General features: G+C 31.0%; 3 protein-coding genes across 3 annotated transcripts in view; 1 reads left to right on the forward strand and 2 right to left on the reverse strand.

The window, feature by feature from the left end:
- Positions 1–27,779, forward strand: part of LOC135125789 (UNC93-like protein) — a 144,429-nt gene that overhangs the window by 34,772 nt on the left and 81,878 nt on the right. The gene's annotated exons all lie outside the window — the stretch shown is intronic.
- LOC135125934 (nose resistant to fluoxetine protein 6-like) lies at positions 39–8,456 on the reverse strand. The gene is made up of 12 exons (XM_064051722.1): positions 8,294–8,456; positions 8,075–8,244; positions 7,847–8,022; positions 7,534–7,801; positions 7,318–7,478; positions 7,093–7,261; positions 6,854–7,044; positions 6,670–6,805; positions 6,433–6,613; positions 330–472; positions 171–273; positions 39–119 (listed from the first exon to the last, which is right to left on the reverse strand). The coding sequence occupies exons 1-12, from the start codon at positions 8,454–8,456 to the stop codon at positions 76–78; spliced, it is 1,905 nt and encodes a 634-aa protein (XP_063907792.1). The 3' UTR covers positions 39–75.
- Positions 25,058–27,580, reverse strand: LOC135125617 (nose resistant to fluoxetine protein 6-like). The gene is made up of 9 exons (XM_064051258.1): positions 27,365–27,580; positions 27,118–27,311; positions 26,804–27,068; positions 26,563–26,756; positions 26,188–26,514; positions 25,946–26,136; positions 25,768–25,894; positions 25,388–25,717; positions 25,058–25,331 (listed from the first exon to the last, which is right to left on the reverse strand). Exons 1-9 carry the CDS (start codon positions 27,549–27,551, stop codon positions 25,179–25,181), a joined length of 1,968 nt encoding a protein of 655 aa, XP_063907328.1. The 5' UTR covers positions 27,552–27,580; the 3' UTR covers positions 25,058–25,178.

A 27,779-nucleotide genomic window follows, 5' to 3' on the forward strand; every position in this document is an offset into this window, starting at 1 on the left:
CAACACACGAAAACAAACATCAAAAATAACGGCGTTAACACGATCGTGAGGAATATTTATTCTCGAATATTTCTCTTACACTTGAGGTTTTTTGCTGGAAAATGGAGAAAATCGGGAGCCTGTAACAAAAGATTTTCAAATTATATTTGTAAAGTGGATGACTGTTTTACCGAGGAGGGATTTTTCCAAGGCGATCATGGGCGATTCGAATGTTAAAGTTAGTAATAAAGATAGGACAAGTGTTACCACGAAGGCACCCCAAAAACTCCACAGCTGTGATAAAAGTAAATGCTAAATGTGTTAGTAAAAGTGAGTTATGTACCACTTACCATGAATTTATTGGAGAGCAGGAAATTTTTTTTCATGGAGGCGTATCGTAAGCTGATAACCAAATAATGCACCAAGTACATAGCGTAGGATAGTTTCGTCAGGATTTGGAAAATTGGCAACGACAAAAATTGGTTAATTATACCTGTAATAACATTTAATTTTTCTTTGTTCATTAATAACTTCTTATATAAAATCACAAAAATGTAGATACAGTTATATGCAATATGAAATTAATAAATAAAGGCCATAAAGGAACTTTTTTTCTAAAATACCTTAAATGTGATAAAAATCAGGCCGGATTCATAAACCACGAGTACAGGAGTACATTATCGTAATAATCCAATAGATTTTTTCGGGAAAATGTAGTTACTTTTATGTTTTGGAAACATTGTGTTCTACTTTTTATGAATTTTTAAATGTTTTTAGTGACAATTTTTGTGGTTATTTTCCACATATTGTATGATATTAACATTGAGAAAAAAATAAAAAATTAAAATAATCGAAAATTTGAAAAATCGAAAACCTGAAAAATCGAGAAATCTAAAAAACGAAAAACCAAGGTGTCAAGAAATCGAAACATAGAAAAGTCGTAAAACCAAAAAATCGAAGATATGAAAAATTCAAAAATCTAAAATTTAAAAACCGAAAAATGAAAAATCGGATAATTGAAAATCGAGACACAGAAAAACTGGGAAACTGAAAAACCGAAAATCCGAAAAGTAAAAAATCGAAAAAGCGACAAATCAAAAGATCGATAAATCGAAAAGTTTAAACTGAAAATATTCATAAATCGACAAACTGAACAATCAAAATACCGAAACATCCAAATCTCGGTAAGTCGGGAAATCAAAACATTGAAAAATAAAAAAATTTGAAAAATGAAAAATTAAAAACGACAATTTTAAAAAACAAAAAAATTAAAACCAGAAAATCTAAAACCGGAAAGCCGAAAAACGAAAGATTAAGAATCGAAACATTTGAAAAATTCGAAAACTTGAAAAATTGAAATATGGAAGAACTGAAATGAAAAATCGGTAAATCGAGAAATCTAAAATTTGAAAACTGAAAAATTAAAATATCAAAAATTTGAAAAATCTAAAACTTAAAAATCGATATAGTATTGAAAAATCTAAAAAGTAAAAAATTCGACACATCGAAAAATCCAGAAGTCAAAAATCGAAAAGTCGACTTATCGAAATATCGAAAAATCCCAAAACTGAAAAATGAAAAAAGAACTGAAGAATGGTAAACCTGAAAAAAGAAAAAAAAAGCGGAGCGAAAAATTGAAACCTTTAAAAAAATCGAAAAATTGAAAAATCAAAAATTCATGTTTACGATTTTTCGATTTTCCAATTTCTCAACGATGCAGTTTTGGGATGCATGTATTTAAATTTGTCGATTTTTCGATTTTTCAATTTTTGGCGATTCTAAATTTTTAGATTTTTCGATTTCTCAATTTCTCGATTAATGGTTTTTTTAATTTTTCGACTTTCTGAATTCTGGATTTCTCAGTTTTTCGTTTTTCCAAATTTCAGTGTTTTAGTTTTGGGATTTTTCGACTTTCTGTTTTTTTTTTTAAATTTTCACTTATACCATTTTTCAAAAATTTGCGATTTTTTAAACCTTACATTTTTCGATTTTTCAATTTTTATTATTTTTCGATTCGTTAATGTTTTGATTTCTCCATTTTGTAAATTTTCAATTTTTCCAATTTTTAAATTTTAGGTTTTTTACTTTCTTGTCGTTTCGATTTCTCAGTCTTTCGATTTTTTGCCTTCTCATTGTCAGATTTTTCGATTTTTCAATTTTTCAAGTTATCGAAAATTTTTTATTTATTATTTTTAGGTATAAAGTTTTCAATTTTGAATTTGTCCATTTTTCGGTCTTTTGTTATTTCGATATCTCAATTTTTCAATTTTTCGACTTCTGGATCTTTTGATGTTCAATTTCGCATTTTTTCAATTTTTCCATTTCGATTTCTCGATTTCCCAGTTTTTCGATTATTCGTCTTTTCGTTTATTCGAGTTTTCAATTTCTCGACGTATCAGTTTTGGAATTTATGTATTTACATTTTTCGAATTTTCATTGTTTCAATTTTTGGGGTTTCTAAATTTTTGAATTTTGCGATTTCTTAATTTTTAACACTGAGAAAAAAATAAAAAAACAAAATAATCGAAAATTTGAAAAATCGAAACATAAAAAAATCGTAAAACCGAAAAATTGAAAATATGAAAAATTCAAAAATCAAAAATTTAAAAAACGAAAAATCGAGAAATGAAAACCCCTAAATTTAAAAAATCGAAAAATTGAAAAATCGGATAATTGAAAATCGAAACACCGAAAATCCGAAAAGTAAAGAATCGAAAAACCGACAAATCAAAAGATCGAGAAATCGAAAAGTTTAAACTAAAAAACTCATAAATCGCGAAACTGGACAATCAAAATACCAAAACATCCAAATCTCGATAAGTCGGGAAATTAAAACATTGAAAAATCGAAAAAATTTAAAAATGAAAAATTAAAAAACGAAAATTTCAGAAAACAAAAAATTGAAAAACAAGAAATTTAAAATCGGGAAGTCGAAAAATCGGAATAATAAAAATTGAAACATTGAAAAATTCGAAAACTTAAAAAATTGAAATATGGAAGAACTGAAATGAAAAATCGGGAAAATCTAAAAATTTAAAAATTGAAAAATTAAAACATGAAAAAATTGAAAAACAAAATTTAAAAATCGAAAAATTTAAAAATCTAAAACGTAAAAAAATCGACAGATCGAAAAATCCAGAAGTCAGAAATCGAAATATTGAAAAATCCCAAAACTGAAAAATGAAAGAAGAACTAAAGAATGGAAAAAATTAAAAAATCCGAAAACAGAAATGCCCAAAAACTGAGAAATTAAAAAATTGAGAAAGCGAAAAATCAAAAAAGTTGAGTCGAAAAATCTAAACCCTTAAAAAAAATCGAAATTGAAAAATAGAAAACTTGAAAAAATTTCTCAACGATTCAGTTTTGGGATTCACGTTTTTAAATTTTGGGATTTTTCAATTTTGGAATTTTCCAATATGATGTATTTCGAGTTTTAAATTTTTTGGATTTTTCGACTTCTGTTTTTGCTGATTTTTTACTTATTCGATTTTCCAAAAATTTGAGATTTTTGAAACCTTACGTTTTTCGATTTTTCAATTTATTTTATTTTTCGATTCATTATTGTTTTGATTTCTCAATTTTGTAAATTTTCAATTTTTCCAATGTTTAAATTTTAGGTTTTTTACATTTTTGTTGTTTCGATTTTTCAGTCGTGCGATTTTTTTTTCTCGTTTTTAGATTGTTCGATTTTTCAATTTTTCGGAATTAATTTGTCAGTTTTTCGATATTTCGATTTGCAATTTTTCGACTTACCGGGCTTTTTAAGTTTAAATTTTTCAATTTTGAATTTTTTTGATTATTCGACTTCTGGATTTTTTTTCAATTTTTCGATTTTGATTTCTCGATTTCTCAGTTTTTCGATTTTTCGATTTTTCAATTTTTGGCGTTTCTTAATTTTTGGGTTTTTCGATTTATCAATTTCTCGGTTAATCGATTTTTTAATTTTCCGATTTTTCGATTCCTTAATTTTTCGATTTATGAATTTTTCAATTTTTTGACTTTTCGATTTTTCGTCTTTCCGATTTCTCGATATCTCAATTTTTCGATTTCCAAATTTTCAATGTTTAAATTTTGGAATTATTCGATTTTGACATTTTTCAATATGTATTTCGATTGATTTTTTAATTACTTATTAGATTTTTCAAAACTTTGCTATTTTTAAATCTTACATTTTTCGATTTTTCAATTTTTTAATTTTTCGATTGATTATGTTTTGATTTCTCGATTTTGTAAATTTTCAATTTTTCGATTTTTTTAAATTTTAGTCTTTCGATTTGTTGCCTTCTCATTTTTTAATTTTCGATTTTCAATTTTTCGAAATTAATCTTTGGATATCCCCATTTTCGATTTTTCGACTTCTGAACTAATGGATCTTTTGCTGTTTCGATTTCGCGTTTTTTCAATTTTCCATTTCGATTTCTAAATTTCTCAGTTTTTCGATTATTTGTCTTTTCGTTTATTCGAGTTTCCAATTTCTGGACGTATCAATTTTGGAATTTATGTATTTAAATTTTTCGATTTTTCAATTTTTCAGTTTTGGGGTTTCTAAATATTTGAATTTTTCGATTTCTCAATTTCTCTATTAATGGATTTTTAATTTTTTGATTTTCCGATTTTTCGTCTTTCCGATTTCTCGATATCTCAATTTTTCGATTTTCAAATTTGCAATGTTTAAGTATTGAGATTTTTCAATTTTAGCATTTTTCAAGTTGTATTTCGATTAATTTTTTACTTTTTAGTTTTTCAAAATTTTGCGATTTTTTAAATCTTACATTTCTCGATTTTTCAATTTTTTGATTTTTCGATTCGTTGATGTTTTGATTTCTCGATTTTGTAAATTTTCCATTTTTCGAATTTTTAAATTTTAGATTTTTTACTTTTTGTTGTTTCGATTTTTGAGTCTTTCGATTTTTTGTCTTTTTATTTTTAGATTTTTCGATTTTCCAATTTGTCGGAATTAATCTTTTAGTTTTTCGCTATTTCGATTTTTCAATTTTTCGATTTATCGAGTTTTTTAAGTCTAAATTTTTCAATTATGAATTTTATCATTTTTTTGTCAATTAGCTATTTCCAATATCTCAATTTTTTGATCTTTCAACTTCTCGATTAAACGATTTTTAATTTTCCGATTTTTCTCTGTTTAAGTTTTGGGATTTTTCAATTTTGAGATTTTTCAAAATTTCGATTTTTAAATTTTTAGATTTTTGGACTTTCTGTTATTTGATTTTTTATTCACTCGATTTTTAAAAATTTTGCGACTGTTTAAATCTTGCATTTTTCAACATTTTCAACTATTCGTTATTTTAATTTCTAGATTTTTGGATTTTTTAGACTTTTAAAATTCTTGATTTTTAATTAGATTATTTGTGCTGTTTGTTATTACTGTATTGCTTAATTGGCGTATAATAAAGTATTATTATTATTCATTCTTCGGTTTTGACAATATTGTGTTTTCTCTTTCAAAAACGAAACGAAACGAAACATTACATATTAAAAAAAAAGACGCTAATAGCCCCTGAGATTCTACAAAATTCTTTCCAAATGAAGAAGTCCACGGATTCCCGAAATTTTTTTTTTAATATTTTAAAAACAAAACACAAAAGGTCCCAAGATTTTTTTTATATTAAAAAAACACTAGGCGCCTGTAAGACTTTCTCTTTTAAAGGCAAAAACTTGGTCTAAAGTTATTTAGACTGATCTTCCCTGGTCTCTGAAGTAAAAATATATTATCAGTACATGCTTAACTTCAGTTGTTTATGTTTATACATCGAAAGAATGCGACAATTAAGCACGCAGCAAATTCTCTCCTCAAAACAAAGGAATACATTAAAATTATTAATTAAACTACAATGCAGCAAAACGTTTTGAATATTATTTTGGGTGAGTCGACGTTATTATGACAAGTTTTATTTCATCATTATTAAATATAGAAATCGAAAAACGAGAGGGCAAAAATCGAAAGATTAAGAAATTGAGTCATCAAAAAATTGAAAAGTCTAAAATTTAAAAAAAACGAAAAATTGAAAATTTAGAAAACATCAACAAATTGAAAAATCAAAAAACTGAAAAATCGAATAAGTAAAGAATCAAAAACACGAAAAGTCGAAAAATTGAAAAATTGAAAAGTCTAAGTATTTAGAAGTCCCAAAATTGAAATATATAGATAGAATATAAGATAACAAAAAAACATTTATCATGCGAAATAATAAATAATAAATCAAATTAAAAATAAAGGCAGTAAAGTTAGTAACACGCAAATAGTTGCTAAGGTTATACATATTCGATAAAAAAATGAAAACGGTGAAACGTCAAGCAAATAAAAATTAGGTAAACAGTTCTGCATAGCACAGTAAAATGTACTTAAGTGACATTTTGGTAATACATAATTCATTCAGTTAACGCAGTAAAACAATATAATTTGTTTTTGTTTACTACCTTTGAAAAATATCATACCTCCATATCCAGCAACGCACATGTATATTACACCACAGAGACAAAGAGCCCATCCATTTCTAAGAAAAGCAAGTAGTAAAGAATGAGATAAGCGGCTATAATTTAGGCTTGCGTAATAAGGAGCATAAAGACATCCCAGTAAACCTGCTAAACAAATCAACCATATACTAATCATCCAAGCCTAAAATAAAATAGATGAAATTTTATTTCCAAAATTTTTACCAAATTTGTTCATACGGGATGCAAAACCAGTACAATTCGACTATTCTTTCTTCTATAAATAAAATATCCCGCGATCATTCCGACTACGTAAGGTCCAAATCTTGCATAAGTTTGCTTGTAGTATAGCCACATCATTTCGTGTGGTTTAATTCTACAAAAGCCCTTTTGATTTTTATGGAATCTATTACATATTACATACTCGACATCTGTTATAAACGCTGGTATTCCATACACGTAGCCTATGCCGAAAGGAATAGCACAACTCAAGGCTACTAAGAATGTTAAAATCGTTAGACAAAATTTTGGCCATCGGTGTAATGATAATAAAATTATTGGTGATAGTAGATAGAGTTGGAAATCTACAGATAAATACCATGATTGCGGTACACACTGAAATGTCGTTTTATCAAATATGTAATTCATAAATTTGATACTCACTGTATCTTCATCGTGAAAATAGTTTTGGACATAAAGTAAAGCCGACCACCAATAAGTTTTGCAGCTTCTGATAAAACCGTCATTTATTGTGTTCCATAAGGGGCCGTTGCCTAAATATGGAAGTAAAGTGGTATGGATTAGCACCATTATAGCTAACGACGGCGTTAAGCTAAATTTCAAAAAGATTAATTAATATCTGAAATAAAAATATAATTGGAAACCTACCGAATGTATCTGTGAAGGTAGTAAAGAAGAAAATTAAATTTGATTTGATTGCTAGCAATTTTTAGAAAAGTATAAACAGTTATAAGTCCGGTTATCGTAAGAAAGCTGTCTACAGACACAGTACCATCCACAATAATCATATTATAAATATTTTCTTGCCACTGAAAAAATACATACTGTATCTTCTTTATCTAAATTGTACTGTTTAATTTTTACTTTTCTTATATCCACAACATCTCCCATCGGTCCCTGGGCAGAACTAAGATAAACATGCCCTAAAATGACCCACATCATACTGATTGCTTTAATGCCGTTTAAACAAACAAGTTGATCTGGATTTGACGTTGAACTTAGAAGCTTTGATCCATTAGATACTGCAGAAAATGCAAAAATATATCCTTGAGTAAATTTTCCTTTCCTGATTTGTATCAACTCACAAACTGACGACACAATAACAATTCCAACGAAAACACCTAAAGTGATTCTGAATTTTTGGATGCTAAAAGAAACTGAAATTCATTTAACTCACAAAGTTATTATAGCTCCTGAATCTAATTTCGGCGTTGTGTCTTGGGAATAACAGAAGTCATCTGAGAAATGAATCAGTAATTTACCAGTAAGTAACTCTATATCTTGAGTTGTACAACCATTGGGAACACAAACACCTATATGTAATTTCTTCAGATTTGAGCTTTTCTCGTTTTCCTACAACAGAATGTTAAATAAATTACTTCAGGTAAAAATGTAGCTGCACTACAGTGTTTAGTGATGGTTTTGATTGCAAGGTCATAGTACCAAGACAGTATTTTCCGTAAACCAGACCGGCAGTAGTTGCCTTAGCAATGTCGTAACACTCATCGAAATTCCCAAGATGAAACATATTCAGATACAACAAACCGTCAACAGATTTTGCGGATGCATCAAACACTGAAATAACCATCACATCAAACCTATACCAGAATTGTCTAAGACTTACTTTGGAAAAGAGTTTTCGCATCAGTTACTTTAAACTGATTTTGACACAACTGGCTTGTTTTGAATATATTTGTAAAGTTAAAATTATCAGTTGGAAATAGAATACCCGTATTAACCCCCAAAAGGTTGCCGAAAAGAAATAAATATATCAGACGGTTGCACATGATTATCGACCGGCAGAAAAAAACAATTTGTTGCTTTATAAGGAGAGGTAGGTCCGAAGTAATGACTAATGAGTCAAGTAGTTGAACGATAAGCAAATTTAAAGGCTACCTCGAAGGACAAGTACTGCGTGTGAAAGTTCAAAAACCTTTGAAATACGATTTACACAATCCGAACAGTTCAGAAACCTTTCAAATGTTGTGGTTTCTGCATTATAGAAAAACCGTATTTTTTATCCTAACAGCGTCATAATTACCAAAAATATTATTTACATAATTGCCAAGAAGGGAAAATTTCTCCATCAAAATTCTTCCATAATATAATAATTTTGTGCATTTACAAGAAGATAATTTAAATTTTCTCGACGTGTTATGACCTCTAGAGTACGAAAAATGTGGTCTTCCGTTTCCGTCTGTCTGTCTGTCTGTATCCATTTTTACTAGACACGTAATCTCCGAAACTACTGGACCGATTGTTAAACTTTGCACATATGTTAGAAACATCATGTAGATGGTTAAATATTCACCAAAATTTGGCTAATTATCCCCACCAACAATTTGCTGACGTCATCTCCAAAATTTATAATAAAAAAATTTTTAATTCAAGATACTCTTGTGCTTTATCTCCTTGGACGTCTAGAATTTTTAGAAAAAATTAAAAACTGAATAGAATAATTGCAATATAACCTTCTTTACCCCCTCTTTGTTTTCTCAGAGGGCATGGCATTTGCCAAAATCAGTCTTATCTCAGGAAGTACTAGTGCCGCCCACCCGCCCTCTATTTTCTCAGAGGATGTCATTTGTCAAAATAAAACTTATCTTAGCAAGTACTAGCAAGTACTACCTTCTGCGAAAATAAAGGGCACCTTTAAATTTCACAAGATTTTAGAAGATTAATAGGGGCAAAATCAGTTTTATCTTAACAAATACTAGGCCCGCCCACCCGCCCCCTATTTTCCGAGGGGATATATCATTTGCCAAAATCAGTCTTATATTACCAAGTACTAGCCCCGCTCACCCGCCCTTTATTTTCTCAGAGAGTAAGTACTTGTTAGTACTTGCTAAGATAAGTCTTATTTTGGCGAATGACATATCGTCTGAGAAAATAGGGGGCGGGTGGGTGGGGCTAGTACTTGATAAGATAAGACTGATTTTGGCAAATGACATATCTTCTAAGAAAAGAGAGGTGGGTGGGTGGGGCTAATACTTGGTGAGATAAGACTGATTTTGGCAAATGACATACCCTCTAAGAAAGTAAAGGCTGGGTCGACCGGGTTAGTACTTGCTAAGATAAGACTTATTTCGGCAAATGACATCCTCTGAGAAAATAGGGGGTGGGCGGTCCTAGTACTTGTTAAGATAAAAATGATTTTGTCCCTATTAATCTTGTAAAAACTTTAAGTTTAAAGGTGTTAAATTGCAAATTTCCGTAGTACCGAGTTAAATTCCTAAATCTACCCGAAATGTGCAACTATTTTTGCGAAAAATGGACATAATTGTTGGCAAGCGACATGAAATTAAAAAAAAAACATCCGTTTTGGGGTGTTATTGCAGGGATGTTTTTTAGAGGAAAGGGAAGGCAGACATGGTGGGTATTACTGTGGTTAAATAATTTTAAAACAGGTTTTTATTTATTTACTTTGAAATTTTGTTTCATAATCATCAGAGAGCCGAGTGCAGTGATGCACCTGAACCTCGCGTCGGAGCTATTTAAAATGAAAACTGGAAAAATTGCAATCAAAAATTGAAAAATCTAAAAATTGAAAATTTTTTTCCAAAAAAAAATATTGCAAAAATTAAATTTTATTACAAAAAGAATCTAATCCTAGATTCTATTATTTATCAATATGAAATTTAACTTCCGTTCTTCAGAGTCAATAAGAATGAATGGTCAAAACGAAATAGTTTTTACCACTTTTACATTGTTTTGTATTTTAGACTGTCTTTTTACAATAAAAAAATAAGACAATGAAATAGAGAAAAAAAAAGGTGGGTGGAACTGAGTTTGCTTTTTTCCTAAAGAGTTATAAGAAAGCAGTAGCCCCGCCCACCCACCCTCTCTTTATTCCAGGAAAAACTCTTAATATTGTTGAGTCTTAACTTAACAAGTAGTAGCCCCGCCCACCCGCCCTCTATTTTCTTAGGGGGTATGTCATTTGCCGAAATTAGTCTCAAGGTAGCAAGTACAAAGCCCGCCCACCCGCCCTCTATTTTCTTAAAAGGTACGTCATTTACCAAAATCAGTCTTATTTTAGCAAGTACTAACAAAATAAAAATGAAAAATGAAAATTTACAAATCTAAAAATTGCAGAAACGAAAAACTAAAAAATTGGAAAGCTGAAAAACTGAAAATTGAAAACTCGAACAGTTACATTTCGTAAAATTAGAGAAACAAAAATAAAAAACTGAACAATTGCAAATTAAAAAATTGAAACGAATGAAAATGAAAGAATAAAAAGTTATAAAATCGCAACATTGAAAAATGCAAAAACTGTAAAAATAAAAGAAATAAAAATCCAAAAGAAAAAATTGCAAATCGAAAATTTGAAGAAATGAAAAAATGAATCAAAAACTGAAAAGTTATTAAACGAAAAAGTTTTATAATCCAATAATATTTGAAAAATGGAAACATTCTAAAATCGTAAAATTCAAAAAGTGAAATATTTTTAAAATAATATAATTCATTATTATTATTATTACACCTTTAAAATAAACACTACAAAAATTGAAAAAAAACCTCTAAAATTAAATTTTATTTAAAAAAATGTAATGCTAGATTCTATTATTTATTAATATAAAATCCATCTTCCCTTCTTCAAACCTAATAAAAATGAATTATCAAAACAGAATAGAAGTGGGTGGGTGGGCGGGACCACTTTTTAATTTGTTTATATCTTAGATTCTACCGCTTATCAAAATATGTAGAATTCAAACCCCATTTTATAGTAAATAGACAATGAAATAGAGGAAAAAAGGTGGGCAGAGCTGAGTTTACTTTTTCCCAAAGAATTTTATAAGCAAGCAGTAGCCCCGCCCACCCACCCCCTCTTCTTATTCTTATTATAGTGAATACTGTTAATATTGTTCAGTCTTATCTTGGCAACTAGTAGTCCTGACAGCGGCGGATGGGACCATCTAGAAATCGGGAAACGCTGGTTCCGAAATAAATATATTTTTTCAGTGCTGGTTCAGTAATCACGGGACTCCGAAATTGCGTCAAACTACTTCAAAAATTAAACTCGTAGAATGATTGAGATTCTTTTAAACTACTTCATGATGACTTTTACTTGTGATTTATCATTGCATTCATATTTTTTAGATTTGCTTATACAGGTGGCTCAAAACAATTAATGAATGTGTCAATTTATTTTATTGATTAAATCAGGAACGGCTCACTCCATTTTCCCAGAAAATTTTGGGAATACAATCTGTTATTTTTACTATTATAGTGCACCAATCCAAGGTATCCGTGCAAAAATATTGATGACGTCATCACAAAATTCTGTAAAGTAAAAACTCAACTCAAAAATGCTGGATATGTTTCACTGTAGTTTAGGTGCTAGGGAAGTTCTGCCGAAACAGATTTCAACTAATTTTTAATAATTTAAATTTGAAATTGCAAAACCGAATACTCTAAAATCTTGGAAACATTTTAAAGTTATCTGAAGCATGGTAAATCGTTTATCAAAATAACTCTTATTTAATTTCATAAAATGCATAATTTGCTCTTGCAATCGTGACTTAAGAATCCGTGTTGAGTTTTTACTCAGGACATCCAGATACTTATTTATAAAAATTGCAAAATCAAATTTTTAAAAGAAGCGAGATTTGGTGAGGTGCACTTCAAGGGCGAGGAAACTTTTATCTTAACAATCTTAGACCAATTTTTTCAATAATCCATAATGCATGTGTAATCTTTCACTATCAGATTCTTGGTATACTCCATGTATGAGTAGACTAACAAACTAATTGTCTTAAAATAATTTTTAATTCCCTAGCGTAAGCCAAGTAAGTACTGTAATCTGTCGGCCGACTCTCTACTTTTGCATTTTCTCGACCTATCATGAACCCTAGAGTTCGAAGAAATAGGTCTCCCGTTTCCGTCCGTCTGTCTGTCTGTCTGTCTGGCCTCCCGATTTTTATTAGACAGATAATTTCCAAAAGTTCTGGGCCGATTGTTTTCAAATTTTGTATTTATATTAGGAATATCATGTAGATGCGCCAAACAAAATTTATCTAATCATCCCCACCAATAATGTAATGACGTCATTTCAAAATTGTACATAGTAAATGGGTTTTAAAGGTGGGTGGGCCGAATGAAATATATTTTCTTTTGTAAAGTAAGAATGGGAACTAACAGAACGTTAGTTGTTAAAAAAAGGCGTTAATGGTATTTTTTTTGTTATACTACTTCTGTGCTATAACATTTATTTCTTATTTCTGAAGAAAAAATGAGACAACGGGTGGGTGGGCGGGGCTATGATTAACTTTTTCCTAACGAATCTTTCATAAATAATCAATAGCCCCGCCCACCCACCCTCTCTTCATTCCAGTGATTACTCTTAATATTGTTCAGTCATTTACCAAAATCAATCTTATTTTAACAAATACTAGCTATGCCCACCCGCTCTCTATTTTCTTACAAAAATGTTGTGTAAAGTAAAAACTCAACTTGAAAATGCGAGGGAAGTTCTGTCGGAACAACTTTCGACCATTTCTTTTTGACTTACTACAAAATAATATTTTTTCATAATTCACTAAATAATTCACTAACTACTTAACAATTATTGGAATCTATAGAGAGAATTAAACTAAAACAACCTCTAAAAGATAAAGTAGACTATTTTTCTAAGAAAAGTAAAGAACCCAAACATAAATGATAAACCAATAATCAATGTTTAAAATGAAAGCTAGTCTCTACTACTAACTAACAATGCAAGTTCATAAATGTACTTTTTTAATATACGTTTAAAATTACCCTACTAGACATAATCTCGGTTATAATACAGTGTACACAATTCCCACCCTTATAAATTAAGTTTCATGTTCGTGCACCCCACTGGTTTTACAATATATTATGTTAAGCCCCGAAAGCACAATACACAATACCTTTACAATATCATAAAAAATTATTGAAAAGATTACAGTTTTGTACGGAGAATTACCAAAAAAGCTTGAAATTAGTAACCAACGAACCAAATGCATAATTCTGTTTTGAAAATTTACAAGTCAGACACGATATTCGTATAAAAATATAATGTAGCACATTCTTTAAAGTTGTTTCTTTTCAAAGCTATCCGCTCGTTGATCCAAGCACGTAATCTTTTGAGCTTTAAACGTAGAATTCGTTACTGAAATGCAAATTCCTTTCATACAAAGTTGGAAAGTGGGTTAGTAATGCAATTCATTGATGTCGGGTTAACTGTTTGGAAGTTAGAACTCTCTTTAGTTTTTCCAATTACTATCGATTCGGAGTCTGTTTGTCTACTTATCTTATTTGAATCGGATTAGCAAATATAATTTACGTTAGTAACGAAACGGATTGTTTATTATTGCTAAAACAAATTACTAGTTGGAATATGCTACTAGAAGTAAAGCTGTAGCATCGGCACCACTTTGTGGAAGTTGTTCATTCAAGTATTTTTTTAAGAAATCATTAGAGCCATAACTCAAAATATCGGCACTGATAACCAAAATTTAATATTAATAATAAAATAAATTATTTGCTATTGCATTTACCTAATCTAATCGCTTCCTTATTGTTCGGTCGATTGGACAACTTTGATTCAAGGAAGTTATTTTTTTGTGTTTAAGAAATAAGTCCAAAGCAATAAATTTGACTTTATTTCTTAAAAAAAAAGACGAATATTTGATAGGCTGCAAATCTTTGAGAATTAAAATAGAATTTTCTATAATCCACACGTGTGGACAATGCCTAAATCTTGTTACCTATTATTTCCCAGACTGTTATTTTTGAAAGATAAGCAAATTTTGTAATAGACAACGTCTGAGAAAGCATTTTGGAGGAGCGTGATTATAGGTCAAAATGTAAGTAGCGGCAAATATACAATGAGAAATCATTTTCAATTTAAAACAAACTTCCTAATTACGAGAAGCCTAGATTTTATCTTTCCAATGAATAAAGTGAATCATCAACGACTGTTGTTTATCCTTATGCTATACTGCCTGACGTCAATAAAAAGTCGTACTAATTTTTCGACGTAAATGTCTGGTTTTTTAAACTGCAAACGTTTATTTTAAAACTAAGTTTTTGGACATTCACCCAAACAGGTAGTTCGGCAATAATAAAAATTCTCCGCCAATGTCAACAAGAATTTAAATTTAGCTCAAACACGAGAAATGCGTAATCGTATTATTCCCGCTTTTTCTCTATAAGCATGTGCATCAATGAAAAAATGTTCAACGGAAAGTGTGCGGTTTGATCTTGCACTGGACTTTTAAAAACCGCAGTTCTACTGTCTGGATTTATTCCAACCGGTTCTCAAGCTGTGCTGCGTTTGATTAATTACCTTCGAGTGAAATAAATTAATGAAAAAAACATGAAACAGACAAAATTAATTTGTCTTTTATATCCGTCACGAAATTACATTGAACAGCCGGAAACGATTAAAACGCAAAAAGGAAAAGCTCTCCATTTATCACATTCTTGATTAGTCGGCAAATCGTGACAAGCATGAGGTTCACCATCAAGCACACTAAGAGTGCGTAAAAACATTACGATGCTTTTTGGGAGGCCATTTACGAGTTAATTGTTTGGCTGTGAAATCGAAATGTTATTGTTTAGAGCTGCTGATTGTGTACTTTATCTAGAGGACTCAATTAATCGACGAGTATCGAAACTATTTGTGTTGAAATTTTCGGAAATAGTTCTGCAAAAAAAATTTTGTGCACGTTGTCAAACAACCTGAACTTGAAATATATTTAGATAGTAAAAACGTAACATGTTTCAGATAAAATAGATATGTTGTAATCTTCATTCAAAATTCATTTATCAACTAAAACACTATCCTAGTAATTCTGCATGTACTTGTCCAAAAAAAAATGAAAAATGTGTTTTATATTCATTGTTTTTAGACATTCTGGTAAAATTACAACCCTATTACTAAAATACCTCACTAACTAATACATACACTCATCTATATTGCTGCCTTAATTCAAAATAGAAATACAATCACACTACCCTTAATGCATTTATTTTTTAATTTAAGTATTTACAATTACTTTTACATTTTTGTTCCGACTTGCTGAATAAAACTCATACATAAATTGGAATTCATCTGTTTTACAATTCTTAATGTGGTATAGATGTGGTTGGCGCAAATCCAGTGCTGCTCACTTAAATATGCACCAGCAACCAACCCGGCATATGGTACATGCTGAGTTAATTATTAAATGAAGCTTGATTTATTACGTATTTATACAACTACACAGTTCATTTTGACTTACATTTACATGTTTATTTTGTTTTTTATTTATTTGTGTATTTTGCATAGTCAAATAAACTTTAGTTATAGTAGTGTATGTGTGATAACAAATTTTAATTAACTATTATTTTAACAGCTTTATTGTGCTCCGTACGTTGACTTTGGCGAAAATAAACCTGTAATTATGCAGTAGTTATAAATCGTTGAAAATCTGAGCAAAATTATAACTGTGAGCACTGTCGCAACGAATTATTATATTCTGACACTTGTATTCCATATCACTTAATCGTTATAAAAGATAAGAACGGAAGTAACTAACAAATTACAAACGAAAAACTAAAAAAAAAATTAAATAAAAGGTAAGTAAGTTCTCATCCGTGTAAAACAAGTAATACTTATTATTATAGAATTTCTTCTTTATGGGCAAATGTGCATTTTGAAAGCAGATTCGTCGAAAAAGATAAAATAGGTTTTTTCCATCGTTAAATAAAGAACTGTAGATACTCTGGCACTTGATTTTATAGTAAATTTCCGCCACATTTATCTTTGTTGTGTTCATATTTGGATCGTCAATAATAAGCCGAAAACATGTTTGCGCAATCATATTTTGTATTGTACTTACTTGTTTCAAAGAAAAATGTCTTTTTAATAGTAAAGATAAGATTTGTGTTTTGTTGATACAGATGCCCGTTGTTTTAATGTTTATCGAAAATATTTTGAGGTCAACTGTGTATACTGAGGAGAGAGGAAATTTTTCAACAACTACATTTAAAAAATGTATGTTCAAAACAGGCTTGTAGTGTATATAATAAACTCTCTGTAAGATACAGTTTATTTCAAACAAAATTTGAGCAAGGTAGTTTATATGTATCACGTTTTCGTTGGTCCCTGTTTCCGTCTATTTAATTTAATATTAAAGTCTGATGTTCTTCCTGATATTTGGAAATTAAGGCTTTCTATCAACTCACCAGTATGGGTTCATCGAAAAACGCTCCACCATTACAAATTTGGCCTATTTTTCACAATTTGTTTCAAAAGCAATTGACACTCGTAAGCAAGTAGATGCCACTTACCTTGACTTCCAGAAGGTGCTTGGTCAGATAGATCTTTTGGTTCTGATTGATACATTGAGATATTTTGGGTTCTGAGATTCTCTCTTGCAATTATTTCAATCATCCCTATTTAACCGTGTGCAATATGTTAAATATCGAAATCATAAGTCTCACACTTTTAAACCAATTTCTGACGTGCCTCAGGGCTCCAATCGGAGAACCTTTGTTATTATTGATTTTTATCAACGACGTAGCTTTTCTTTGGTGTTAAGTCATTTAGGAGCATTGACTCGACAGATGATTGTGTAAGTTTACAGAGAAATGTTACAAATGTTGTGTTCTAACCTATTCCAGAATACAAACAAATATAATTTTTCTATATAGGATCGCTGATGTGCCTATTGAACACACCGACACCATCAAAGACCTTGGTATAATTTTTGATTCGAAGTTCTAGTTCATTGATCATATTAATGATATGGTATCTAAAGCTTTTAGAACTTATGGTTTTATGTATAGAAACGGTAGGGACTTCACTCAAATACAAATTCATTGCACTTTGTTTTGCTCCTTGGTGCGCTCAAGACTTAAATATGGTGCTTTGATATGGAATCCTATATGTCAAAACGTACATTCAGCATATTGAGTTAGTTTAGGGCTGCTTTTTGAAATTCTTGCGGCTTCTGTTAGACGGTAAGTATCCAGAGAGGGGTTTACGTGAAAGGTTTAACTTTATACCTTTACTTGTGAGACGTATTATTTTAATTATAAAATTCCTTGGCCAACTCGTAAATAAAAGAATTGATTGCTCCTGACTTCTCCCCCAGTTGAATTTTCTTGCATAAGCTGCTGACACGATACACAAAGCCGTATTTTATTGTGATTCTGGTCGAACTAATGTTTAAGTGAAATCTCCTATTACTTTGATGTGCCAATTGTTTGAAGATATTTCTTATTCTTGTGATATTACAAATACGTTAAAGTTGGTTACTGCTTGTTTTATAAATAAATTTTGTTAAATTAATTATTTTGATGAATTTACCTATTTTTACGTCGCAAGCGTAAGCAAAGGAAGTATTGTAATCGAATCCGTCAGCCGACTCTCTACTTTTACGTTTTCTCGACGTTTCATGACGACTAGAGTACGAAGAAATAGGTCAACCGTTTCCGTCCGTCTGTCAGTCCGTCTATCTGTCCGTCTGTTTGTCCGTCTGTCTGTCCGTCTATTCGTCCGTCTCTCTGTCCGTCTGTCCGTCCCTCTGTCTGTCATCACGTAGATGGTAAAACACTAACCAAAATTTGTCTAATCATCCCCACCAATAATGTGATGACGTCATTTCAAAATTTTCGTAGTAAATGGGTTTTAAATTGTATAAAATAACATAGTCCTATACATGTAGTTTACGACTGTTGTGTTTTTATCCGAAACGTCCATATTTTTGGGAAAAAATCAAAATTATAAAACAATATTTTACAATTTAATTTTGAATCTGCAAAACCGATTGCTATGAAATCTTGCACATGTTTTAAAGTTATAATAATCGTAATAAATTTTTAATCAAAATATGTTTGTTTATTCACTCCAAAATATTGATGACGTCATCCTATCCAAAATGTGCAAAATATGATCAGTGTATACTTCAAACTGATCATTGCATTCATATTTTTTAGATTTCTTTATACAGGGTGACTCAAAAAAAATGAATCAGTCAAACTATTTTATTGAATAAATCAAGAATTGAAAAAATAAATATATTGACATCTTGCAGACGTTTTAAAGTTATTGTAGGCATGGCAAATTGTTAGTCAAAATATATCTGTTTATTCCCCCAAAAAAGTGATGACGCCGCGCGGTCTCAAAATTTTGCCGAACAAATTCTACCCAAAATGTGCAAAATATGATTAGTTTTTACTTATCATTTATCATTGCATTCATATTTTTTAGATTTTCTTAAACATGTGGCTCAAAAAAATTAATAAATGAGTCAATTTATTTTGTTCATTAAATCAAGAACGGCTCACTCCATTTTCCCAGAAAATTTTATGAATATTATACACTAAATAAAATAAGTCAGTGAAATAGAGAAAGGAGGTGGGTGGGGCTAAATTTAGTTTCTTCCTAGCTTTATAAGCAAGCAGGAGCCCCGCCCACCCACCCCTTCTTCGTTCCAGTGACTAATCTTAATATTGTTCTGTCTTATCTTGACAAGTTTTAGCCCCGCCCACCCACCCTTTTTTTTCTTAGAGGATATGTCATTTACCAAAATCGATCTTATCTTAGCAAATACTAGCCCCGCCCACACACGCTCTTGCAATTCTAACGATTTTGTCTCTCTTCTATTGAGATTCACATTTCATCCGGACTAGACAAAATGTATCACTGAAATGGAGGCGGGGTGGGTGGCCGGGGTGAATTTATATGTTCTTTTGTAAAATGAGAATGGGAACTAATAGAACTTAGCCTATTAAAAAAAAGCGTTAATCGTATTTTTTTTTTATTGTACCTACTATTGATTTGCTATAACATTTTTTCCTTATTTCCGAAGAAAAATATGAGAGAACGGGTGTGGCTGACGATAACTTGTTCCTACATAATCTTTTATAAGCAAGTAATAGCCCCAACAACCTACCCCTTTTTAATTCCAGTCATTTACCAAAATCTATCTTATTTTAACAAATACTACCTATACCCACCCGCACGCTATTTTCTTAGGGGATAAGTCATTTTCCAAAATCAGTTTTATTTTGGCAAGTACTACCTTGCACCAATCCAAGTTCATATACGTATCCTTACAAATATCTTGATGAGGTCATCACAAAATTGTGTAAAGTAAAAACTCAACTCGAAAATAAATGCTGGAAGTTCTGTCGACAACTTTCGACCATTTTTTTTTTGTTTTTGTTTTATTTTGTACACACTCTTGGTTGTAAATTAAGTTTCTTTCTGGTTTATATTTTCTGTAATTGGGTTATTTTAACCTGTTGAAAATAAATGTCATTATTATTATTAATATTATTAAAAAAATGAGATCTTAAATACAGATATAAATATTGTCAACTAATTTGAATTATCTGCCAGACACTTTTTTGTGATTCACATTCTCATCTAACCGGGAAACTGCGGATGTTTTGGTTTTTATTTTAGAGGTTAGACTAGGCAAGAATACAGCTAAAAAGATTAATCTGTGACTAAAAAAAAAGAACAGAGGAACAACAGAAGAGAAGAATAACTATCGTAAAAGAAAAGGAAAAGAACATCTAAAACATGTAAAACAATCTTTTTCAGACGAAAAACCTTCACTTCTAGGAATGTCGGAATAAAGTTAAAATCTACACACCACGGAACACAAGATTCGAGGAGAAACACAATGTGTCACTGGAACAACACACCTGGTCGATTCTTTGTAAACGTATGGGTGTGGAGAAATCCGGGTGTGTTGTATACTATTGAAGAAAGATTGAACGCCGATACTTATCGCAAGATACTGGAGGATATTATTACTGGTTACCCCAATAGGGAAAAATGCTACTGGATTCCGGGACAATAATTCCCCATTTGACAATTTAAGACTTGTGTCAGATGGACTACAGGCAGACAACACGAGTTGCCATGGTCTTAATCCCATAGAAACTGTCCAGGCTTAATGTGAAAAAAAAAAATAACTGCGTTAAATTTTCGCCCCAAAAATAAGCAGGAAATAATAAATTATATTCACAGTGCGTGACTAGAATTAATTCCAGAATATTGCCAGCGACTTAAATCTTCTATGATATTTTTCTGAATAATTATTATTTATTGTTTGTGTCATTTTGCAATTAATTATTTGTTTAGATACAAATAATTCGTTACCATTAAACTTAACCCACTTTGTATACACTGACTTTATTCGATTTTAGAATCATAGTTTTGTTTATAAGCACCCAAATACGGGCATAAATTGGCCTTTATGGCACAAATCAGTCAAAAATTACTAAACAACAATTGATTATTCATTTATATTAATTAATTATTCAAACCAGCTTTGATATTCCACATTTTTATTAAAGTTGGGAAAATATTATTTCATCAAAGCATTACCTGGCCGACTTAAACTTTTTCTAAAATTTCTTTTGAATTTCTATTTTTTTTTGTAATGTGAACACAACATCTACTGTTTTGTCGGTATTTAAACAAAATTTATTTGCGGTAAACCAATCCAAGGTTTACACGTGCAGCAACATCGGTGCGATTCTAAGAAATCGTTGATAAATATGACGAACAGTAGAGGCCCCAAGATTGAACCTTGGGGCACTCATTGATTTATTAGTAAAGAGCTGGATTTCTATCCCTTAAATTTTACTAATTTGCGCCTATTTTCTAAATACTACTTGATTAATTTACAACTGGTTGGATGAACATTGTAGTGTTTTAATTTTTCCAATGGTATCTTGTGTGACATGCAGTCAAAAACCTTGGCTAGGTCTACGAACGTTGCCACTGTCGCACCACGATTTTCAACACAATCGGCGATAAAATCTAGGAGCTTTAGAACAGCCAAGTTCGTAAGCATAAATTAAATAATTTAGTTAAAAGAGAAATTATTTTTTTTTATAGTTTTTATTATGTGCACATTAAGGTTTTATATATCATTGCAGTTACTATTTTTTATGCCATCAATACTCTTACAGTAAAACATGACACTGTACTGAACATAAAACTGAAGTCACTTTTTACGGAGATATTTTATAGAAAATCAAGCGGATTGCAAACATTACTGCTATTCTTTTGATTTAAGATCTGAGATGCTACATTTTTTGTAAAACAATTATTATAATGATCACATGAAATATCATAGTCAAGTTTGGACAACCTTCTAGAGAAGAAAGATTTAGTCGAAAAGTGGTTAATAATCAGCATGTCAGCTTCGTAGGGACTTAGCCAATGTTCAGTGATGCCTATTAAGGAAAAATCTTCATCAATTTTGAGTTTATAGTCGTGGAAATACTCATACCCAAAAACACTTAGAATGTGACATTTTTTAATAACTGTTCGTAGGTGATTTCCCATTTGTTACAAATATCTTGCTATGGATAAATTTAAGTTTCGAATTCGCAATTATTGAAAGGTACAGATACTAAAAAAGGAAAGTCAGTAAGAGAAATTTGTTGTAAATTGAATTTTTAGATTGGTTAATTAGTAGGGTACGCCCTCTGTTTCAAATTGTTACACTATCGTAATTTCCTTTTTGCACTCATGACCTTTTTTGATAGCTTTCGCGCATTCACCAGAGTGCGGGAGGTCGAACTTCCCGCACACGTGCATTTAACTTCCCGTTGCCATGGTAACCTTAAAATACTCGGGTAGTGTCAACATTGTGATGTGTTGACGGCGCTGTCAATGCCGTTGTTTATAAATAACTCACAGTTAATCTCTTCAGTTTAAACGTTTATTGGTTGCAAAAAATATTGTACACAACACGTTCGTGAGCCTGCTTCCCGCATTCACGCAAATGCGTCACTCCCTTCGGTCGTGCCGCAAACAAGCGTTCATGCGGGAAGCAGGCTATCCCGAACTAGTTGTGTAAATTACTATTTTGCTCTGTAGCAATGTAGTCCCGCATTAATTGGATGGTTCTTTGTAATTCCAGAATTAATTCATCCTTTTGTTTTAAAATATATTGGAAAAGTTTTTCGTTACGTAAATAACTATAATACACCGTACTCTTACCTTGCTATTTAAAATCCAAAAATATATTAAGGAAGTAACATTTGTTAATTCCATATTCATATAGTGCAAGAATTTTACTGTAATTTAGTTACAGAATGTAAAAACTTAAACAGATCGGTAGATAAAATTTACAGAAAAAATAAATTAGCTAATCCTGACGCGACAGATACTTTCAGCGGCTACTAAAAGACAAAAACTGAAAACTTGAAAAATCACATTTTTATTTAGTTACTTTTGTTTAGCTCTACTAACAAATTATACAATCAAAAATCAATTTGATGAGTGGCGTGGGGTTCATCCAGGTGCTGTCTGTGTTTCTCCAATTTTTGAGATATAGATTTTACTCAATTGTTGGATGATGGTACTAGTGAATAAATTTGAAGCCACTCTTTATACGTGATGTTTTTTTTGGCACTGAATCATTTTGCTGTGTTGAGTAGTTACTAAAATTACCGATACAGCTACTATAAATATTAAAAAAAAAATTGCTACAAACTGCTTCCAAACCCAAATCAGGCGTCATTTCGAAACGTTAATGCGGTTAATTTTAGCTTGGAAATCCCCGACGTTTCAACGGTCAAAAATTGCAGCCTACTCTTAAGATGTCATAATCCCCATGAATTTAAAAAATTTACCAATAATCAAGAAATTATAGGGTAATATGGTGTACACAATCTGAAAATACCGTTACAACTTCTCTGTACATATTTACAAAGATGATGGTGTGGCGTTTCGAGTTATGCAGGAAGGAATTTTTACAGAATCTTATGCTCAAATATATACCGCTGAAGAGATTAAACAATCGGTTTCCAATCATTGTGCAGAGGTGGGTGTAGACTTATGAAAATACCTTAAATGCCACACACTATTTATTATGATAGACGGCTGTAATAAGTATTTACAACGTTTTTGAGGTCAAAGAAGTTTACGGCCTTCATTATTATTCCACGAGTAAAACTGAAAAGTAAAAAAAGAAGTGTTACATTTGAAAAAAAACATGACAGTTTGTTAATGGTCAGGTGCAAAATTTAAAAGTTTGCTAGTTCTTTGTTAAAAAAAAATGTGAATCAAAACAGCTTTTTGAAACATACAACAAAACTAATCCTACTAACATTGAGTATCTTCCTAAATCTCGACAATTGGGTTATGACTGATAAAACAAATCATTGACTTATCACTTGCATAAAGGATTAAATTTTATTGTTATTCACAATTATAGCCGGTAGGAAAATCATAAAAGTCAATTTATAATCCTGGATTAAATAATGTTGTAACTATTGTAGCACACACATGTTTTATCGGTTAATCACATCAGAATGAATTTTATTTGGACTTCAAACTCGATAAAAATAGTCACGATTTATATAAGATACTTCGAAATATAACAAAACTTAAACGTTCGATTTTTAAAAACTAATTAATTTATTTTACTGCAAACTTTTTAAATAATAAAAATAATGCAAATATCTTACAAGTCAAACAGTATTAAATAGATTTTTTTAATGATATCATGCGTGGCTTTTTCTTCTATCCATAAGGATACGAAAAGGCTGAAAACCTTAAAAAATCCTAACATTCGAAGTATTTGTGTAGGAAGTATTTTTAGTAGACGACGCTGTGACGTAAGAACTAGTTTAAAATGAAGCCATAAAACTTGAGATATCAGACATTACCAAAGAGCCATTCGACCCTATTTTTAATGAAAACCTGTCTTGATTACGCTGAGACAAGTTCTGTATTTGCCTTGCTATGTTAAATTTTCCCCTGCTTGAAATATGAACTGTCTTCTTTAAATCCAAAAAAAAATATGTATCTAAAGTTATTTAGCGAGAACTTTTCTTGCACTTAAAGCAGAATCAAACAATCCCCATTTCTTAGAACAATTATAAAATTATGTGATATGATAACACCTTCATAATGAAATAAAAATGTCGCTAGATTAATAAACCACAACTTTAAACTCATTATTGTTTTAGACATTTTAAATAGGATTTACTTTGGATACTTTTAAAGCGGTGTCTTCAAAATTTTAGTTGGCATATTTCAGGCTGATGATAACCTCTTAGCTAAACGCTAAATAAAAATCTGCACAAGTCAAGTTAAAAATAATGGTAGATGAACCAAACGCTCATGATTATTGTATGAAATTTAAATATGGTTTCCTTAATAGAATAAGTATTTAGATAAGGTTAGCAAATTGTGGTGGGAGATAAATAAACAAATTTCGATTAGCCTTTAGTTATTTACACCACAGGCTTGAAACACAATCAAAATTCCACAGCAAGTGGTCCTGTATTATCTAATAAAATTACGAGCAGACGGACAGACGGAAACGGGAAACTGACATTTTTGATTAGAGATTAAAAGTGGTATACAACAATAAATAATATACTTCAAGAATAAAAAATTGCTACATTTTATTGGATTCGGTCCTTATTATTAGTAATAGTATAACAGTTTTAATTAGAAAATTCTATATACAAAAATAAATAAATAAATATTCCAACTAATAACGAGAGTACTAGACTTCTGGTTTCTTCTTTTGTTGTACCTGAGTAGCTGTACCACGTCCAAATATGTACTTCTCCAAGATGATAATTGGAGATTCGAAAGACAGGGACAAAATTAAGGATAAAAATAGTGTAAAAATAAAATCTCCCCAGAAAGCATGCATCTGCAAAAATGAACATTAATCGTTAATCACCAATCTGTAAATATTATCCAGCTTACGACAGCGATATCAGAAAATTTCCAAAGATTCCTCATTGCTGAATATCTAACTGTGATAACAGCGTAATGAACTAAGTACATAGAATAAGATAGTTTGGTCAAAAACTGGAAAATTGGTAATGACAGAAATTTATCTATCGGTCCACCGTAACCAGCAACACAGAGGAAAATGACTCCTGATAGAGCAACAGCCCAAGCTGGTCTATTAAATGCTAAAAACATAGAATTGCCCCATCTATCTTCTTCCTTAGCTACGTCCAATGGAAAACCGGCGTACACACAAGCAGTAAGACCGGTCAAAAAAAATAACCATAGGATACATGTCGTCAACTATAAATTTTCTCTTAAGCGTAAAAAAAATAAAAATTTAACTGTCATACCCGTGACAATCGCACTTTCCTTTCAGACTTTTTGATCTTGTACAAAACATAACCCAAAATCATTCCTATCACGTAAGGACCAAATCTGGTATAGGTCTGAATGTAATAATCGTTCATGTACTTCGTCCTAAAACTTCGATTTTAAAACACGTGTTCATACTGGAGTACCCAAACGTACGTATCACCAGTCATCATGGTTCCCAAATTTTCGGAATATCCTATTGCAAACGGTACTACACATCCAGCAACAGCTAGAAGTCCCAGAGCACCAAGACCTATTTTCGGCCATCGCCACAAAGGAATAAGAATAATGGGGGAAAGAACGTAAAGTTGCATGTCCACGGAAAGATACCATGCCTGTGGTACACACTACACTTCTTCTATAGAAACACCAGACAATAAATTTTAAATATAACTTACTATTCCACGTTGTACGTAATTGGTGATGTAGAGGAGAGTGCTCCACCAACCCTCTTCGCACGTTTCCACTAATATTACATCCACGACGTTCCATAAAGGTCCATTAGCAAATTGATTCAATAGATATAGATGAATCAAACTCATAATAACTAGTGCAGGTGTTAATCTAAGATAACGATGAATGTAGTAAAGTATTATGTTGAATTTGACCCCTTTATCCATGGATTTTAGAAACGTGTAAACTGTTACGAGACCACCTACTACGAAAAATGTATCCACTGATACCGTAGCACCCATTATAAACATGTTGGCAGAATTTTGTTGCCACTAAAATTTAACACTATTTATGATTATAAAAACAACAAAGATTCGTACCTCCACAACATCAAGAACATTTGATAGAGGTGCATCCAGTGCATTTGAATATTCGTGCCCAATAATGACCCACATCATGCTAATAGCTTTTATACCATTTAAACACAACAACTGATCAGGATTGGTAGTTGATTTGAAAATTTTACGACCATTGGTTAAGACCGAAAACGATATGAACAACTCATGTGGAGGTTCTAGAAATGTTTACGTTACTTTATGACTTATATAAAATAAGCTCTACCTTTGTTAGTGTAATGTAGAAATATGTCAAAAGCCGTTGATGCTACTATTGCAGCCAGAAATAAAGACAAAACTACAATGGTTCCTATTGCTCCTGGTGACAATTCTGGTTCGGTTGCCTTAGAATAACACATGTCTTCGGTGTATGTTAACAAACCTGGAATATCTGAAGCTGACCAGTTGCTAGGTACACACGCAGCAAAATGGTACCCTATATACTCTTCACTAAGGTCTGCAAGCCTGGGCTGAGGATGTATATTAAATTTCTGGAACGTTAATCTATGTTTTTTATAATAATAATATCTGAATACGTACAGGTCGTCTTTGTGTGTTATTAAATTTGAAAACGTCAAAATACTTTTGTGTCGGTAAGGTCATCTGTAAAGTACCCAAACAGTATTTGCCATATATATCTTCATATTTAATAGCATAGCACTCATCGAAATTTCCTAAATCAAAAACGTTTCCTTGAAGAAGTCCAGAAGGAATTTTTGTAGAAGCATCAAGCACTGAAATTGATTTCAGATTTACTAACAGCAGTATAAAAGTTAATTAAACTTACTTTGTAAAGCCACCCATGTACCTTCGTCTATGTCTAAAAGACTTCTTTGAATTTTTTCTTTAATTGCTTCAAACTGGATGACTTCGTTGACATATTCGTGGTAAACTGTGTCATAGTTTAGTTCAGTATTACAAAAAGCTGAAGAGAAGCAAAGCAAAAGGGAAAGAACTACCACGTTTGAAGACATGATTGTGAAGTACTGTAGACACTGGATAGCGTCTACTTATAGTCGGTGAGCTTTTATTATCTATGTGGAGTACTTGCTAGTTTAAAATTTATCTACGTATATCTAATTGACTATAGGACGAATCTCTCACACATAAGTTTTCTAAGAATGTTTTTTATGATAAAGGTGTTTTTCGCGAGAAACTATTTTTTAATGTAAAAAGGAGTCAAAGAGTTGGAAATTCGTGCA

This window comes from Zophobas morio, unplaced genomic scaffold (genome assembly GCF_036711695.1).
Source record: "Zophobas morio isolate AGI-343-1 ecotype UQ-CSIRO unplaced genomic scaffold, CSIRO_AGI_Zmor_V1 ptg000009l, whole genome shotgun sequence".
NCBI classification, from domain to species: Eukaryota; Metazoa; Arthropoda; class Insecta; order Coleoptera; family Tenebrionidae; genus Zophobas; species Zophobas morio.